The sequence below is a fragment of the Thamnophis elegans genome, chromosome 5, assembly GCF_009769535.1.
Source record: "Thamnophis elegans isolate rThaEle1 chromosome 5, rThaEle1.pri, whole genome shotgun sequence".
NCBI classification, from domain to species: Eukaryota; Metazoa; Chordata; class Lepidosauria; order Squamata; family Colubridae; genus Thamnophis; species Thamnophis elegans.
The window spans coordinates 86,250,045-86,266,529 of NC_045545.1; the positions used below are offsets into that span (position 1 = coordinate 86,250,045).

At 43.0% G+C, this 16,485-nt stretch overlaps 1 protein-coding gene across 1 annotated transcript; it reads left to right on the top strand.

Annotated features, from left to right (window-relative positions):
- The first annotated feature begins 1,944 nt into the window (after window positions 1-1,944).
- Window positions 1,945-16,278, top strand: TUBB1 (tubulin beta 1 class VI). The gene is made up of 4 exons (XM_032217708.1): window positions 1,945-2,160; window positions 7,450-7,558; window positions 11,784-11,894; window positions 15,100-16,278. Exons 1-4 carry the CDS (start codon window positions 2,104-2,106, stop codon window positions 16,173-16,175), a joined length of 1,353 nt encoding a protein of 450 aa, XP_032073599.1. The 5' UTR covers window positions 1,945-2,103; the 3' UTR covers window positions 16,176-16,278.
- Window positions 16,279-16,485: the final 207 nt, after the last annotated feature.

The following is a 16,485-nucleotide window of genomic DNA, read 5'->3' on the forward strand; positions in this document are numbered from 1 at the left end:
GTAAATCAAGCCAGAACCCACCCCTGGATTCAACATAGGTAGAAGTAAGGAGCATTTTCCTGACAGTGAGAACAATCAACCAATGGAACATAAATTGCCTTTGGAAGTTGTGGGAGCTTCATCACTGGAAGCTTTCAAGAAGAGACTGGACTGCCATTTGTCAGCAATGGTTTAGGGTCTCCTGCTTGGGTGGAGAGTTGGACTAGATTACTTACAAGGTCCCTTCCAACGCTGTTAATCTGTATCTTTATACCTTTGCCTTCTCCTGGCCAGTTGACTTAGAAAAGAGAAATAAGATATAATTATGAGTTAAGGAGTCTCTCAAATAGTCAATCTGAAGAAAACAGTAAATCCAGGCTAGAGATCATCCATGAACCAAGCCATAATGCCAGAATTTCACAAAAAGAGAAATATCAAAATACAATATATGTTTCAGAGGTCAAGAAGACAATGCAAATGCTCAGAGCAGGGTTCAAAACACCTTGACAAAGGAGCATGCAAAGTACAGAGCTGGCTTCCAACAGTCTGGGTCACACCTGGATGGATAGTTTTATAAAGCCTGATACAACCCAATATAACTTGCATGAATATGAATAAATTGGATAGAAGGGAAACTTAAAGACTTAATACTACTCCAAGGAGGTTTTTCTGCCAGTCTCACTTTCTAGTGGGTAGTTGTTTGTGACTTTCTATCCAGCAATAATTCTCAATGTTTTGGAGGTTGTTCCAAAGAATCCAGCCTGACCTTCACAATCCAGATTATTGTCTCGTTCTTGCTTGTTTTGCTGATCCTGGTCAATATATCTGTGGCTTCCAAGGTCCCTTTAGCTTTCTCTTATCTTCTGAAGAAGAGTTCTTTAATGGTGGCTATCTCTGTGTCTGATATGGCTGGCATCTGCCTACACTATTGGACGCATGATGTTGGATTTGATGGGCTTGTGCTTTGATAATCTATATGTATAAAAATGGCTGTGTGTGTGTGTGTCTGCATGTGTGTATGTTTCAGCATATCTCTGGATCGCCTTGAGCAATTTCAACCAAACGTGGTACATAGATGACTTGCTCTCTGGAAACAAATACTGTGGGAGTAAGACACCCCTAACACTCCTCAGGAGGGGGTGTTCTGTTAAGATACAACCTGCTGTGCCTCAAAATGGCTTCTACTGTACAGCGTAGTGGAGTTTCCATGGTAACGGCTTCACAATACCCCACAAGGGGGCTCCCTCTGGTAAGGGGGAAAATCCAACATTAGAAATTACGTTTTGTCCAGGATTGTTTTTGAGGACAAATTTATGGATTAGAATAAATAAATACCCGGGCAACGCTGGGTTATCAATAATGCTAGTTATCAATAAAAGGTGGGGACCAGGTACCATGTGGTCATTCGTTACTATTTCATCTCAGTGAGCTAGGATAAGAGAAAGACCAGATTTTCTACTAGCACCTCAAGTTGAACGTTTGGAAATGTGAGTAGCTGTTGTAAGTCACAGTAGGATTACACAGCTTGGGCTGGATGGACTGAGTCCAGGAGTGGGTTCCTACCTGCGTTGGTACCAGTTCGTTTCACACGCGTACCCCATGATGCGTGCTGTGTGCACGGGCGCAGTTCACTGCAAATTGTTCTGCACATGCACAAAAACCATGACATGCTAATAAAAAACATGCCGGCAATGGCAGTGGAGACCGGGGAGTCAGTTCAAGGGTGTGGACAACCTGAGTCACTGCCGGTTCCGAGACCCAGGCCAAATTACTATCAATGGTTCGCCCGAACCAATGCAAAACGGTGGGAACCCACCTTTGGCCGAGTCCTTGGGCATAAGATTCCATGGATAGGAAGTGCATGCATTAAAGGACATTGAATTATTGGGATGTTTTCCTTCTTTGGGGCTTTCTTACGAGTGTCATATCAGAAGAGCTCTTGTAGTCAGCAGTGGGAGGTGCCAGATAATCCCGTGTTGATGCTGTTGCTTGCATTTGCTCTAGAAGCCGCATTTGGCAGATGATAAGAGTAGTTATAGCTGACACTACAGGAGCTGAGTGAGCCTTTTAGAAAGAACATCTGGAAAAGAGGAATTCACCTACACCTTGCTGGATCTAGGCAAGATGCGTGAAATTGTGCATCTCCAGATTGGTCAGTGCGGGAATCAGATCGGTTCAAAGGTAGGACATCGCTTTCATTTTGCCGCTAAAAGTTAATGAGATATAAGTTCATACCACACAGAGTGTGATAGAAGTTTGAACAACTTTGGGTGAAAACACTATTATATTTGGCCAACAGGCAAAATCTAAAGTGTAAGTTTTCAACCAGTCAGAAGAGATGATAATGTGAGGTTATATAATGATTCATTTAGACCAACATCCTGTTTCCATGTCTCAAGGAAACCTGCACAACTTAAAAGGAGGTCACTTCTTTCAGCAACATACTTCCTCTGGAAAACAGGAATAGCACATAAACATGACAATTGGTTTTATTTTTACCCCATTCCTTTGTTGAATCCTTCTTTAAAGACATATTGTGGTGCGAGTAGAAAAAAAAAGAATGCTGGAATGAAATAATCATCTTAATACAAACGCGGTGAGAATGTAGTATATTTAATAAAAATGGCAAAGACTAAGTAAGTTTAATGATCATTAGAAGTATTAATACCACTTTATAATGCCTTGGTAAGGCCACACTTGGAATACTGCATTCAGTTTTGCTTGCCACGACATAAAAAAAGATGTTGAGACTCTAGAAAGAGTGCAGAGAAGAGCAACAAAGATGATTAGGGGACTGGGGACTAAAACATTTGAAGAATGGTTGCAGGAACTGGGTATGTCTAGTTTAATTTTTTTTTTAAAGGACTAGGGAAGGCATGATAACAGTGTTCCAATATCTCAGGGGTTGCTACAAAGAAGAGGGAGTCAAGCTATTCTCCGAAGCACCTGAGGGCAGGACAAGAAGCAATGGGTCGAAATTAATCAAGGAGAGAAGCAACTTAGAACCAAGGAGAAATTTCCTGACTGTTAGAACAATTAATCAGTGGAACAGCTTGCCTCCAGAAGTTGTGAATGCCCCAACACTGGAAGCTTTTTAGAAGATGTTGGATATTCATTTGTCTGAAGTGGTGTAAGGTTTCCTGCCTAGGCAATGGGTTGGATTAGAAGACCTCCAAGGTCCCTTCCAACTATTCTATTCTATTCTATTCTATTCTATTCTATTCTATTCTATTCTATTCTATTCTATTCTATTCTATATCATAGTTCCCATCATGCTGGCATATTCCCTCACCTTCTAAAAGGCTTGTTCATTCTTTGGATGAACCATACGCCATACGCTAAAGGTTCTACCACAAAACCGCGGATGACAAAATCGCGGTCGACGAAAGCGCGTATGTGACGTCATCACAGCGCGACGAAAAAGATCGAAAAAGATCGAAAAATGTAAAAATAAAGCTAAAACCTTCCCCTAAACCCCCCAAACCTAACCCTAACCCTAACCGTAACCCTAACCCTTAACCTAAACCTAACCCTAAACCTAACCCTTAACGTAACGAAAAACCTAACGCTAACCCTTAACCTAACGCTAAACGTAACGCTAACGCTCTAACCCTAACCCTAACCCTTAACCTAACCCTAACCCTAACCCTTAACCTAACCCTTACCTTTATGTGAATCAGCTTGCTGTAATTTAATTTTTATTTCAATTTTTCGATCTTTTTTGTCGTGTTGTGATGACGTCACATACGCGATTTCGTCGACCGCGCTTTTGTGGAACGCGCTTTTGACGGGTCACATACGCTAAATACAATAAATTCTTTGGACAAAATACTCTGGTGGTGCTTAAGTTTTTCAAAGGAATCATCACCAATCTGTTCTCATAAAGATATGGCTGGATAAATCCAGATTAGAAAAATAGCATTACAGCATTAATCAGCCACTAAAATGATGGTCTGGATTTTAGATCCTGTCATTTCCTGCCAAGAAATTATTATAGTTGGACATTTGGAGTCCCCAGGCTGGGAAAATCTCCTGTGAATATTTACTCAGCAGTAAATCTCACTTTTTAAATTGTTATTACTCCTTTGATACGGTAGTAAAGTGTATTTTAAAAGTAATATTATGGAATTCCTTTCTTATTGTTAAGAAAGAAAGTTTGAAACAAGTTCTATATTTACTTGCAAATACGTTTGGTTGCTGTAAGGCACCCTGGAAACGAGGAAGTTGCCAAAATAATTGGCCAAAAACTAGGCCTGTTATAGATCATATCCTGAAGAATTTTGTTCTAGCCATAATTGATAGACAATAGTAACTATTTCTTGATGCGCTAGTTATAAATACAGGTAGTCCTCGACTTACAACCACAATTGAGCCCAACTTTCTGTTGTGAAGTGAGACGTTTAAGTGAGTTTTGCCGCATTTTACGACCTTTCTTGCCACAGTTGTTAAGTGAATCACTGTGGTTGATAAGTTAGTAGCCAAGTTGTTAAGTGAATTGGGCTTCCCCATTGACTTTCAAAAGGTAATCAAATGGCCTTGGGATGCGGCAACGGTCATAAGTATGAACCAATTGCCCAGCATCTGAATTTTGATCACATGATCATGGGATTGCTACAAGGGTTTTAGTCATAAGTTACTTTTTTCAGTGTTGCTGTAACTTTGAACTGAATGAACTATTGTAAGTGAAGGACTACCTGTATCCTTAGTGATGATGGAAACAGCTGCTTATAAGAACTGAGCAAAATGTCTGGAAATAAAATGTCTCTTGAATCGCACATTCCAGCCACTCAGAAGGGGAATGAATTATCGCGCTGCTTTCCTTTGGATACTCCTGCTAATGACTGTGGAAGAAAATAGTCTGATTCAGCATGATACTTCTGTATACATCCCAGTTTTGAATTGGAGACTATTTGTAATTGTCAAAGTCTTCTTTTTATTACAAACAAGAGCTGTGCGGAAAACCTGCAGTTCCAAAATGAGGGTGTTCTTGCATTTACACCCTTCCAGTCCCAGATAAAGGCTCGGCGGGGCTGAATTTCAAAGTGGATACAAAGATAGACGTTGTGGGCTGAGAATCCAATGCCATACATTGCCTTCTATTCATGGGTGGGCTTCCAAAATTGTAGCAAGGGGTTCTCTGACCGGTGGATGGGTGGGTGTGGCCATGGTGGGTGTGGCCTAGCCGGCCTCCTGCACCATGGGGGGGGCGTTTTTGCCCTCCCAGGGATCTGGAGGCCAGAAATGGGCCCGTTTCCAGCCTTCCCAAACTTCAGGTAGGTCTGTTTTTTGCCCTCCCCAAGCTTCTGTGCTTGTCCTGCATTCACCTCGCATCCAAAACAGGCCACGTGGGGATTCCTGGAAGGGGAGGTGCGGGGTGGGCGGGGCCAGCCAGGAGTGGGATTTGGGGGTTCTCCGAACTGCACAGAATCTTAACTAGAGGTTCTCCCGAACCCCTGCGAACCCCCAGCAGCCCACCCCTACGTCTATTCCAGTGGTGGGTTTCAAAAATTGTTCGAACCTACTCTGTGGGTGTGGCCTCCTTTGTGGGAGTGGCTTGCCACCCATGTGACCGGATGGGAGTGGCTTGCCGCCCATGTGACCAGATATGAAGATGCCAACGACACTTATCAGAACCACCTTAAATTACCTCACACACAGCACTGGCATGCATAAGAATATGATGTAAACTTGTTTTTTAAAAGGCATCTTTGGTTTGCGTTAAAACAACTTCAACACACGCAATGTTCTGATTGCGCCACAAACGCAGTAGTCATCCTTACCTTTCACAGAGCCACTGAGTTTTATAAATATGAGCATGATAGTGTAGAATAATCATATCCAAGGACCAGTGGTGGGTTTCAAAAAAGTTTGGAACCTCTTCTGTAGGTGTGGCCTGCTTTCTGGGTCCACTGGTGGAACCTCTTCTAACTGGTTCGGTAGATTTGACGAACTGGTTCTACCGAATAGGTGCGAACTGGTAGGAACCCACCTCTGGTCTATTCCAAGTCAATGTTGGATTAGTAAAAAGTCTGCCTCATTGTTGTCACTGTGCTTTTGATTTTTACTACAAGCCTCACGAATGGGTGAAGAATTAGTTATACATAGTAATTAATGAATAGCGTACAGTGCAATTCAAAGATCATGAAAGATGTTCTAACAACTGAGTTCATCAATAGGGAGGAAAGTTAAGCAAGGTGATAAAATGTGCATAGCATAGCTTTGGGAATGTACTTTCCAACCTTCCATCATGAACGGAGGACACCTCTCTCTCTCTTTGTTTTTGTAATAATTTTATATCTCTGGGTTTAGGTGAATTTCTGCTCTTCCTTCCATCATGTTGCAGTTGTGTCTGTCTACATGGGTGCACAGGGTGGGCTGCAGATGCTCTGTTCACATGACCAAAAAAGTGGGGGATTTTTTTGGAGTTTGCAGCCTTCGACCAAATCTGGCCCATTTTAAAACTGGACCTTTCTTTTGCCAGATTTGGTCTTATTCTCCCCTGCGCTGGCAGTTCTGGATGCCATGAAATCTACTCTCTCCCCTTTTCTCCCGCCCCTCATTTTTGCCTACATGTAACCTGTGACAAGATTGCAGTGGGAGGAAGTGATTGGTTGTCCCAAAGGTGCTTTTTCAAGAGGCAAGTGGACTTCCTTTATTTTCCTTTGAAGATGTTTCACTTCTCATCGGAGAAACTTGTACAGTTCTGACTGAATGGTGGAGGATGGAGGGATTTATATTCCTTTCAGTCATCTGGTCATTAGCACCCTTTCTGAGAGTCCTTGAAGCCACTTGGAGGTTTATCTGTGCCCTCAGGGTCACCGAAATTGTGCAAATGGGTGTGGAATCCTCTTGAAACAGCTGAAAGGACTGTATTGTCAACAGGTGGACTCCAAAGAATATAAATCCATTTTTCACCAGTCAGAACTGAAGAAACTTCTTGGATGAGAAGCAAAATGTCTTCAAGGAAAAACAAAGAAAAACAAAACAAAGAAAGTCCAGTTGCCTTTGGAAAAAAAACAATCTTTGGGAAGATTGGGGAGAGAAACCAGGATGAATGAGAACCTAGAAGTCCATGGAGATCTGCAGGAAGACATCTTAAAGGTTCAAAACTTCTCAAACCAATCCAAATCCACCTGACAGGGCAAGAGAATTGCTCTACTAACTTATTGCAAATAACCAATTTTCAGTTTCAGGATTACAGACAGAGGGAGCTGTTGTTTCCTGATCTGACTCACATTACTATTTTTTTTTTATCAGCTTTATTTCCTACTAAAGATGGGGGGGGGGGGAATAATGCATGTGTGTATGAAGTCAAAGGAAAGAAGATAGCTCATTCAAGTTCCATACGTGCTACCCCGTGCAAGAATGCCAGTGATCCAAACCTCTCATGACTTCCCCAGGCCAATAAATACAGAAATAAATAACCAGATGAAATGCTTATATTGTTTGAGTCTTTTTGTTCTCTTTCAGTTCTGGGAAGTCATCAGTGATGAGCATGGGATTGACACCACGGGAAATTATCACGGTGATTCACCATTGCAGCAGGAAAGAATTAATGTGTATTTCAATGAAGCTTACTGTAAGTAACTGGACAGACAAAATTTTCTCACACAGGCATTTACAGAAGTTAAAAATACAACATGCTTATCACTTACTTACTTACTGCTATCATTTCTACGCCATGGTGTCTTAACAGTATTATTATAACACAATAATAAAATGCTTTGTCATCTTTCACTGCCATGAAATCCACTTCTTTTAAGAACTGTCAAATGAGACTTTCCCTGTGTAGAAACTGCTTTGTGCATTAGAACTGCAGTGTCAAAAATTCCTAATTTGCACTCAAACTGGGGTTAGCAAACCACAAGCTACAGCAGTGTTTCTCAACCTTGGTGACTTTAAGTCCTATGGACTTCAACTCCCAGAATCCCCCAGCCAGCATAGCTGGATGGGGAATTCTGGGAGTTGAAGTCCACAGGACTTAAAGTCGCCAAGGTTGAGAAACACTGAGCTACAGTATATGCCCAATCTGGTCCACTGTCCAGAGAATTCTGGGAGTTGAAGTCCACAGATTTTAAAGTTGCCAAGTTTGAAAAACACTGCTGTAGAGATAATTTGCGACTCAGGCAAGAGTGACCACCCTATTATCATTTATTAATTGCTTCCAATATTTGAGGCAGAGCAGAAGAGGTCAACCTATTTTCCAACTACCAGAAGGCGAGGCAAGAAGCAATGGGTGAAAGCTTATTAAAGAGAGATCCAACCTAGAATTAAGGAGAAATTTCAGTGAGAACTGATTGTAGATGCTTCATCGCTGGAGGTTTTTAAGAAGAGACTGGACAGTGATTTGTCTGGAATGATATAGGCTGTGATGGCGAACCTATGGCACATGTGCCAGAGGTGGCATGCAGAGCCCTATCTGTTGGCAAGTGCGCCATTGCTAGCTGCTCTTTTGGTTTTCAGCATGCACATGTGCACTGGCCAATTGGTCTTCGCGGGTACCAGAGTGCCTGAAAATGCCTCCAAAAACAGCCTGAAAATGGCCCGAAAAATGGCCTGAAACAGCTAAAAACCAGGCATGTGCGTGCTGGCTAGTTGGTATTTGGGTTTCCTGTGCGTGAGAAGATCAGATGGCCGGCACGCATGCACAGGCTGGAAACCTGAAGACTAGCTGGCCAGCGCCCGCATGTACACCAGCTAGCTAGTCTTTGGGTTTCTGGCGCACCAGCGCGCACACATGATCCGGTTTGGGCACTCGGTACCAAAAAGGTTCGCAATCACTGATATAGGGTCTGCTACTTGAGCAGGGAGTCAGTGTAGAAAATTTCCAAGGTCCCTTCCAGCTTTGTTATCCTTTGAGTGAAACCACGAAACCCCCATTGTTTCTCAGCCCTGGCAGCTTTAAGAAGTGTGAACTTCAACTCAGTTCAACATTGCTGGCTGGAGAAATCTGGGAGTTGAAGTCCACACTTCTTAAGGTTACCAAGGTTGAGAAACAGTGCTCTAGGATTGTAGTGCATTTGATACTTCACAGCTGAACATATTATCTCAAGAGACATTAGATGAATCATTTTGGAGTTCAAATTCTTTTCTTTCCTGTATGGTGGAGAAGATATGGTTGCAAAATCTGCAGCATTTTAAAATCATCAGTCTCATTGAAGACAGTTGATATTGTCTTCCAGAATAGACTTCTACGGCCAGATTGTGTGGGGTGTGTGCAGTGGTGGGTTTCAATTTTTTTTAGAACCTCTTCTGTAGATGTGGCCTGCTTTGTGGGAGTGGCTTACTGGCCATGTGACCAGGTGGGAGTGGCTTGCTGGCCATGTGACCAGCTGGGAGCAGCTTGCCAGCCATGTGACTGGGTGGGTGTGACCAACTTGTAAAATGTGGTGAAACTCACTTAAACAACGCTCTTGCTTAGCAACCAAAATGTTGGCTTGGAAACTCTGGCATTTGAAGCAGGCAAGTCTTAAAGCTGTCAAGTTACAAGACACTTGAACCCCTAACCCTTTAGAAAAAAAACCCCAGGGGTGTTCAAACTTGACAGCTTTAAGACTTGTGGACGTCAATTCCCAGAATTCCTCCTCTTGCTCTTCATCTTGATGATGTGCCGGGGGGGGGGGGGAGGGAGAACCGGTTCTAAACGGCACTGTGGATTTGTGGAACCTCTTCTATAGAAGAGGTTAGAACTGACAGGAACCCAACCCTGGGTGTGTGTGATGATTTCCTTAAAAGCCCTATGTGTATTTCACCAACTTAACCTATACATTTTTCAGGTGTTCATAGCTTTCATTACATTGCCATCTAGCGGACATACAGGAAATTGCATAGACATTTTATACCACGGTACAAGTAGTCCTTGACTTATGATCAAACTTTTTGTTGTTAAGCAAGACATTTGTTAACTGAATGTTGCCCCGTTTTACAACCTTTCTTTCCATACTTGTTAAGCGAATCACTGCAGTTGTTAAGCTAGCAAACACAGTTATTAAGTGAATCTGGCTTCCCCATTGATTTTGCTTGTCAGAAAATTGCAAAAGGGGATCACATTTACCCTGGGACAATTTAGCCGTCATAAATATGAATCAGTTGCCAAGCATCTGAATTTTGATCATGTGACCGTAGGGATGCTGCAATGGCCATAAGCGTGAAAGACAGTCATCAGACACTTTTTTTAGTGTCGTCGTAACTTTGGTCACTAAATGAACTGTTCTAAGTTGTGTATTACCTGTACTATTGCCCACTGCCAGGACTTTACCAGCATATTTTAACTTTCTTTTTATTTTCCACTTTTTATTTGTTTACTGGTAATAGATAGAAAGATTGTGGACAGTGTTTCAACAGTTTTCCTAAGCCTATTTCTAATTGATAGCCTATTTCTAATTCCCTGCCCATTCTTGGACCTCTTTAGGAAGGTCATCAGATGAGTAACTCTAAGGTAGATCTGGTGTATTGGGGGGGGGTGTCTACTGGCTAACCCCATTTTGAACTGATTGTCTCTGGCTAACAATCATCTTGGAGTCCCCATAGATTCTGAGAAACCTCCAAAATGACCCATGCTCTAGCCAAGGGGTGTCAAACTTGCAGCCTGCGAGCCGGATGTGTCCATGCCCATGCCTGGTTTAGCGAAGGGAAAAGACACTGGAAACATGGAGGCTGCTTGTAAAGATGGTTTAATAGTGGACAGGATCACATGACTTGAGCTCCTGAACAGAAAAGGGGGATAACATCAGGGGTGGGTTCCTGCCAGTTCTAACCTCTTCTATAGAAGAGGTTCCACAAATCTACAGTGCCGTTTAGAACCGGTTCCAGCTCTCTCCCCCCACCCATCCACACATCATCAAGATGTAAAACCAGGGGAGGAATTCTGGGAGTTGAAGTCCACAAGTCTTAAAGCTGTCAAGTTTGAACACCCCTTCGGTTTTTTTCCCCTAAAGTGTTAGGGGTGTAAGGGTTTTGTAACTTGACAGCTTTAAGATTTGCGTGCTTCAAATGCCAGAGTTTCTGAGCCAACATTTTGGTTGCTAAGCAAGAGCGTTGTTAAGTGAGTTTCACCACATTTTTCAAGTTGGCCACGCTCACCCAGTCACATGGCTGGCAAGCTGCTCCCACCCGGTCACATGGCCAGAAAGCCACTCTCACAAAGTAGGCCACACCTACAGAAGAGGTTCTAAAAAAATTTGAAACCCATCACTGGATCACATGCTTCCAAATGTTGGGTGAAGATGAAAAGGAGAGCGAGATGCTGAAAGTTCCTGGCTTTATGCCCTCTCTGGCCTTTGATCTTGATCTTGTATTCTGATTGGTTGTCAAACTCCCATGGGGCTATGCAGGGGCAACTCTTTAGGTTGTGCTTTGAGTCCAAGTTTGGTTGAGCATTGCTTCTTCCCAGGTGCCCTGTGGTGAGATGGGTAAAGGGCTAATACTATCATGCCTTAATCCCATCACCCTGGAGCTGAAGGGGGAGATCTTTGTAATGTACAATAGACTGGCTCAAGGCATTTTAATGGCCAATTGACAAAGGTGGGGGCTATTAAGAGTGAGTCTGTTTCCTGCCTAAAAACATGTTTCTCCATTTCTTATCCAGGGAAATATAATATTCTGCTTTTTCAATATTTCCCAGGATATTTCATTTTTCTTGGAGAAGGGTGGGTTTTAACTTCCTACAAGGGTTTAAAACACTTCTGAAGCGTTTTAAATGACTATATAAATAAACTTTCATAACTCATAACTCATTCTGTAGGCTTAGGAAATGTTCAGGTGAGGCCTACAGGTGATTATTTATCATATCTCTTGTGCTGCAGCTCATAAGTACGTTCCTCGTGCAATCCTGGTGGACTTGGAGCCTGGAACAATGGACAGTGTGCGCTCGAGCAAAATAGGTCCCCTCTTCCGGCCTGATAACTACGTTCACGGTATGTCTATGACGTTACTTATAAGGCTAATTTAACAAATTGATATTCACAGAAGCAACTTCGCTGACATTCATCCTTTGGATTCACTAAGACATCAATATTTTTAACCATAGCTTCAGAACACTTAGTCTAATTTTTATGAAGGGAAACTTAATTCTGTTTTTTATGCTTTACAGAGTGAAAGCTTAAACAGACCACAGGAGACTTATCTAAAATGTTCAAAGATGAAAGCAGATCATTAATCTTAAGAGGAATGTTTCCTCAAGTCTTTTTTTCCCTGCCTGTGTAACATTTGTTACAAGGCAAGATAACTTTTATTGTTGTTGTTTTTCTGTGAACAAGCTGGCACACGTTAAAAAAAAGAAAGAAAGAAATTCTGATGCCCTGCTCTCAAAAGAAAATAAGCCGAAATGTTTAAAGTCCATCCAAGCTAACAGCACTATCTGGGACAGAATGCTTTTAACCAATTTTCCATTGCAATGATGACACAGCGGTTTCTCATCTGCCGGTTTGTTATTAAATCTAGCTTCAGGTAATCCATTTTAGGCTCTAAGGGGCACATTAGCAAACAAAATAGATGGTCGTGACACTCCATACGGATTAGCCTTTGGCCTGGTTGTTAGCCCTTCAACTTTGCCTTGTTTCCTCTTTCGATCACACCGTCTCCTTCTCAGAAGTCACTCAGTGACGGAGTGCTGCAAAAGCTACTGCTCCCTGCTATCTCTGCCACCCAAAATGCTGAGCGCTTTCAGAAATTGCAGTGAATCTCACACCCTCTGTGCAAATCCACCGACACTTCTGCTGCTGACACACTTCAACTGAAGCAGTCTGAAACCATGCACACTTTCCAGAAGAGCTTTATTAGTAGTTCCTCTCTTGCTAAATATCAGCAATCCCAATTAGACCGTGGCACGACAAAACCGCGCTCGACTAAAGTGCGCCCGATTAAACCGCGTCGCTGACGTCATCAACAGGACGACAACAGTGAGCGCGGAGAAAGAAGGGCGCTTTAAATAGCGCTTTGAAAGCAAGCCGATTCAAGTTAAGGTAAGGGTTAGGTTTAGGGTTAGGGTTAGGGTTAGGTTTAGGGTTAGGTTAAGGGTTAGGGTTAGGTTTAGGGTTAGGTTTAGGATTAGGTTTAGGGGGGTTAGGTTTAGGGGGGTTAGGTTTAGGTTTAGGTGTTAATTTTAGGTTTAGCGTTTACAGCGTGCTTTTTTCTCCGCGCTGTTGTCGCGCTGTGATGACGTCAGCTACGCGGTTTCGTCGAGTGCCCTTTAGTCGAACGCGGTTTTGTGGTGGAACCCACAACCTTGAGACAGGGATGTGCTTCAAAATTTTTAACAAGTTCTCTCCCGGTTGCTGGGTGGGCGTGGCCATGGTAGGTGTGGTCTAGTCAGCCTCCTGCACCATGGTAGAGGGGCTGTTTTTGCCCTCCCCGGGCTCTGGAGGCTTTTTTTGAGCCTCTGGGAGGGCAAAAACGGCCTCCCCAGGACCTGAAGACCCTCTGGAGGCTGGAAACGGGCCCGTTTCTGGCCTTCCAGAACTTCCGATAGGCTCATTTTTTGCCCTCCCCGAGCCTCTGCGCATGCCTTGCACTTGTCTGCATCCAAAATGAGCCACATGGGGACTCCTGGGAGGGGTGGGCGAGGCCATCCAGGAGTGGGATTTGGGGGTTCTCCGAACTGCACAGAATCCCTGTGCCTTAAGAGCCAAAGCAAGGTGCCACCATTTTAGAATCAACTGTTAGCAGCAGGATCTGGATATGGGAGTTGAAAATTTTACAGATATTTGTAAGCAAATAATTAAAGATGGCAGTTTTTTAAAAAAAAAAAATCCTTAGATATGAAACTGGTAGTTCTACAAAACAAAACCCTCATACGTATAGCAGTTCCATAATTGTTATCAATCTGCTTAAAATGTTTATGTCGAACTAACATTGGCTATTTTTCTCAAATATATACGTATGTATGTATCAGGGGTGGGTTTCTCGCCCCGTTCCAACCTGTTCAGTTGGAACGGGGCCGGCGGCGTCCTCGTGCACGCATGCGGTGCACGCATGCGTACTAGCGTCTGTGCGATGCTCCAGCTGCTCCTGAAGGATCGCGCAGGCGCTGTATGCGTCCTGCGTATGCGTGGAAGCGCAGAACTCGTCAAAACCGGGTAAGGAGTGCGGGCGGGTGGGCCCTTCGCCGTTCCCGGAAGTTACTTACTTCCGGGTTCGCCGACCACCCGGTTCGCGGGGACCACCGCGAACCGGTTGAAACCCACCCCTGGTATGTATGTATATATGTATGTATGTGTGTATATGTATGTGTGTGTATGTATGTGTGTGTATGTATGTGTGTGTATGTATGTATGTATATATATATATATATATGTGTGTGTGTGTGTGTGTGTGTGTGTGTGTGTATATATATGTGTATGTATATATATATGTATGTGTGTGTATGTATGTATGTATAAATACACACACACATACATCATACATACATACATACATACATACATACATACATACATACATACATTCTTCCCTAAATATGAGCTGTGGTTAGAATGCAGTACTGCAGGCTACTTTTGCTGACTGCAGATTGCCAGCTGTTCGACAATTCGAGTCTCACTGGCTTAAAGTTGACTCAGCTTTTCACCCTTCCAATGTGGGTAAAATGAGGACCCAAATTGTTGGAGGCAATATGCTGACTCTGTAAACCACTTAGAGCAGTGGTAGTCAACCTGGTCCCTACCGCCCACTTGTGGGCGTTCCAGCTTTCATGGTGGGCAGTAGGGGCTTTGTCCGATACTGAAATTTTAAATTAATTTTTTTTAATTTAATTGACTTCCCTACTTTATAAATCACCATTACTGTGGAACTGGTGGGCAGTTAGAAAATTTTACTACTAACAGAGATACAAAAGTGGGTGGTAGGTATAAAAAGATTGACTACCCCTGGCTTAGAGAGAGCTGTAAAGCACTATGAAGCAGCATATAAGTTTAAGTGCTATTGCTATTGCTAAATATCAAGAGGTATTTCATCCACCTGTTAATAACTTACTAGCATTTAGGAAGACTGGCTGATGTCCTGCCTTGTTTTAGAGATAAGGTGTTTTTTTTTTTTTCATTTGGATAGAATAATTAACTTTTCAAATAAACTGCTAATTATTCAATTGACATTTAGCCAGCTTTCTTTATAACTATATATTTACAGGAAATTCAGGTGCTGGTAATAATTGGGCAAAGGGTCATTATACCGAAGGGGCCGAATTGATTGAAAATGTGATGGACATCGTGAGGAATGAATCTGAAGGCTGTGACTGCCTCCAGGGGTTCCAGCTTGTCCATTCTCTCGGAGGTGGGACAGGCTCTGGAATGGGCACACTTCTGATTAACAAGATCAGAGAAGAATATCCCGATAGGATGATGAAGACTTTCAGCGTAGTGCCTTCACCCAAAGTTTCGGACACTGTTGTTGAACCGTACAATGCCATCTTATCGATCCACCAGCTGATAGAGAACACAGATGCAACCTTCTGCATTGACAATGAAGCTCTGTATGACATCTGCTTCAGAACACTGAAGCTCCCCTCACCCACCTATGGAGATCTAAATCACTTGGTGTCCCTCACCATGAGTGGAGTCACGACCTCACTTCGCTTCCCTGGCCAACTCAATGCAGATTTGAGAAAGTTGGCAGTCAACATGGTGCCTTTCCCCAGACTTCACTTCTTTATGCCAGGTTTTGCTCCACTAACAGCTCGGGGCAGTCAACAATACCGAGCTTTGTCAGTTCCAGAACTTACACAACAGATGTTCGATGCTCGGAATATGATGGTAGCTTGTGACCCACATTACGGGCGGTATTTGACGGTGGCCTGCATCTTCAGAGGCCACATGTCGATGAAGGAAGTGGATGAACAGCTGTTGGCTGTGCAGACTAAAAATAGCAGTCAATTTGTGGAATGGATCCCCAACAATGTTAAAGTGGCTGTTTGCGACATTCCTCCTCGTGGGCTAAAAATGTCTGCCACCTTCATAGGCAATAACACGGCCATTCAGCAGCTCTTCAATCGCCTCTCTGATCAATTCTCAGCCATGTTCAAAAGAAAAGCATTTCTCCACTGGTACACGGGTGAAGGGATGGATGAAATGGAATTTTCTGAGGCAGAAGGCAACACCAATGACTTGGTTTCTGAATACCAGCAGTATCAGGATGCGAAAGCTGATACAGAAGAATATGAGGAAGTGGAGGAGGAAGTCAGGGAAGAAGAAAAAGAAACAGCTTAAATGGAATGGCAATGACTGACCTTTGGTCTTTAAAAATAACAACACTTTATTAATATAATATGCCGATTGTTACCACTTAAGGTTGCCAGACTCTCTCTAAAAAGGAATGGAAATCAAATGCAGGAACAACAATTGCTATATATTAAGCCAAGTTCTAACTAACTTTTTTTAATTTAAATGCATTGCAGCACTAACCCAATGGCTTAGTGTTTAAGAGCTTCGCCTTAGGCAATAATTAGGTACCACTTTGGGAGGAAGGTAAGTGTGACATCATGCTGGCCACCTGACCACGGAAATGTCTTTGGCTCAA

Coding starts and splice junctions, on each gene's coding strand:
- TUBB1 (XM_032217708.1), top strand. CDS start 2,104: ATGCGTGAAATTGTGCATCTCCAGATTGGTCAGTGCGGGAATCAGATC. Junction 7,559..11,783: donor GTATTTCAATGAAGCTTACT/GTAAGTAACTGG, acceptor CTTGTGCTGCAG/CTCATAAGTACGTTCCTCGT. Junction 11,895..15,099: donor GCCTGATAACTACGTTCACG/GTATGTCTATGA, acceptor ATATATTTACAG/GAAATTCAGGTGCTGGTAAT.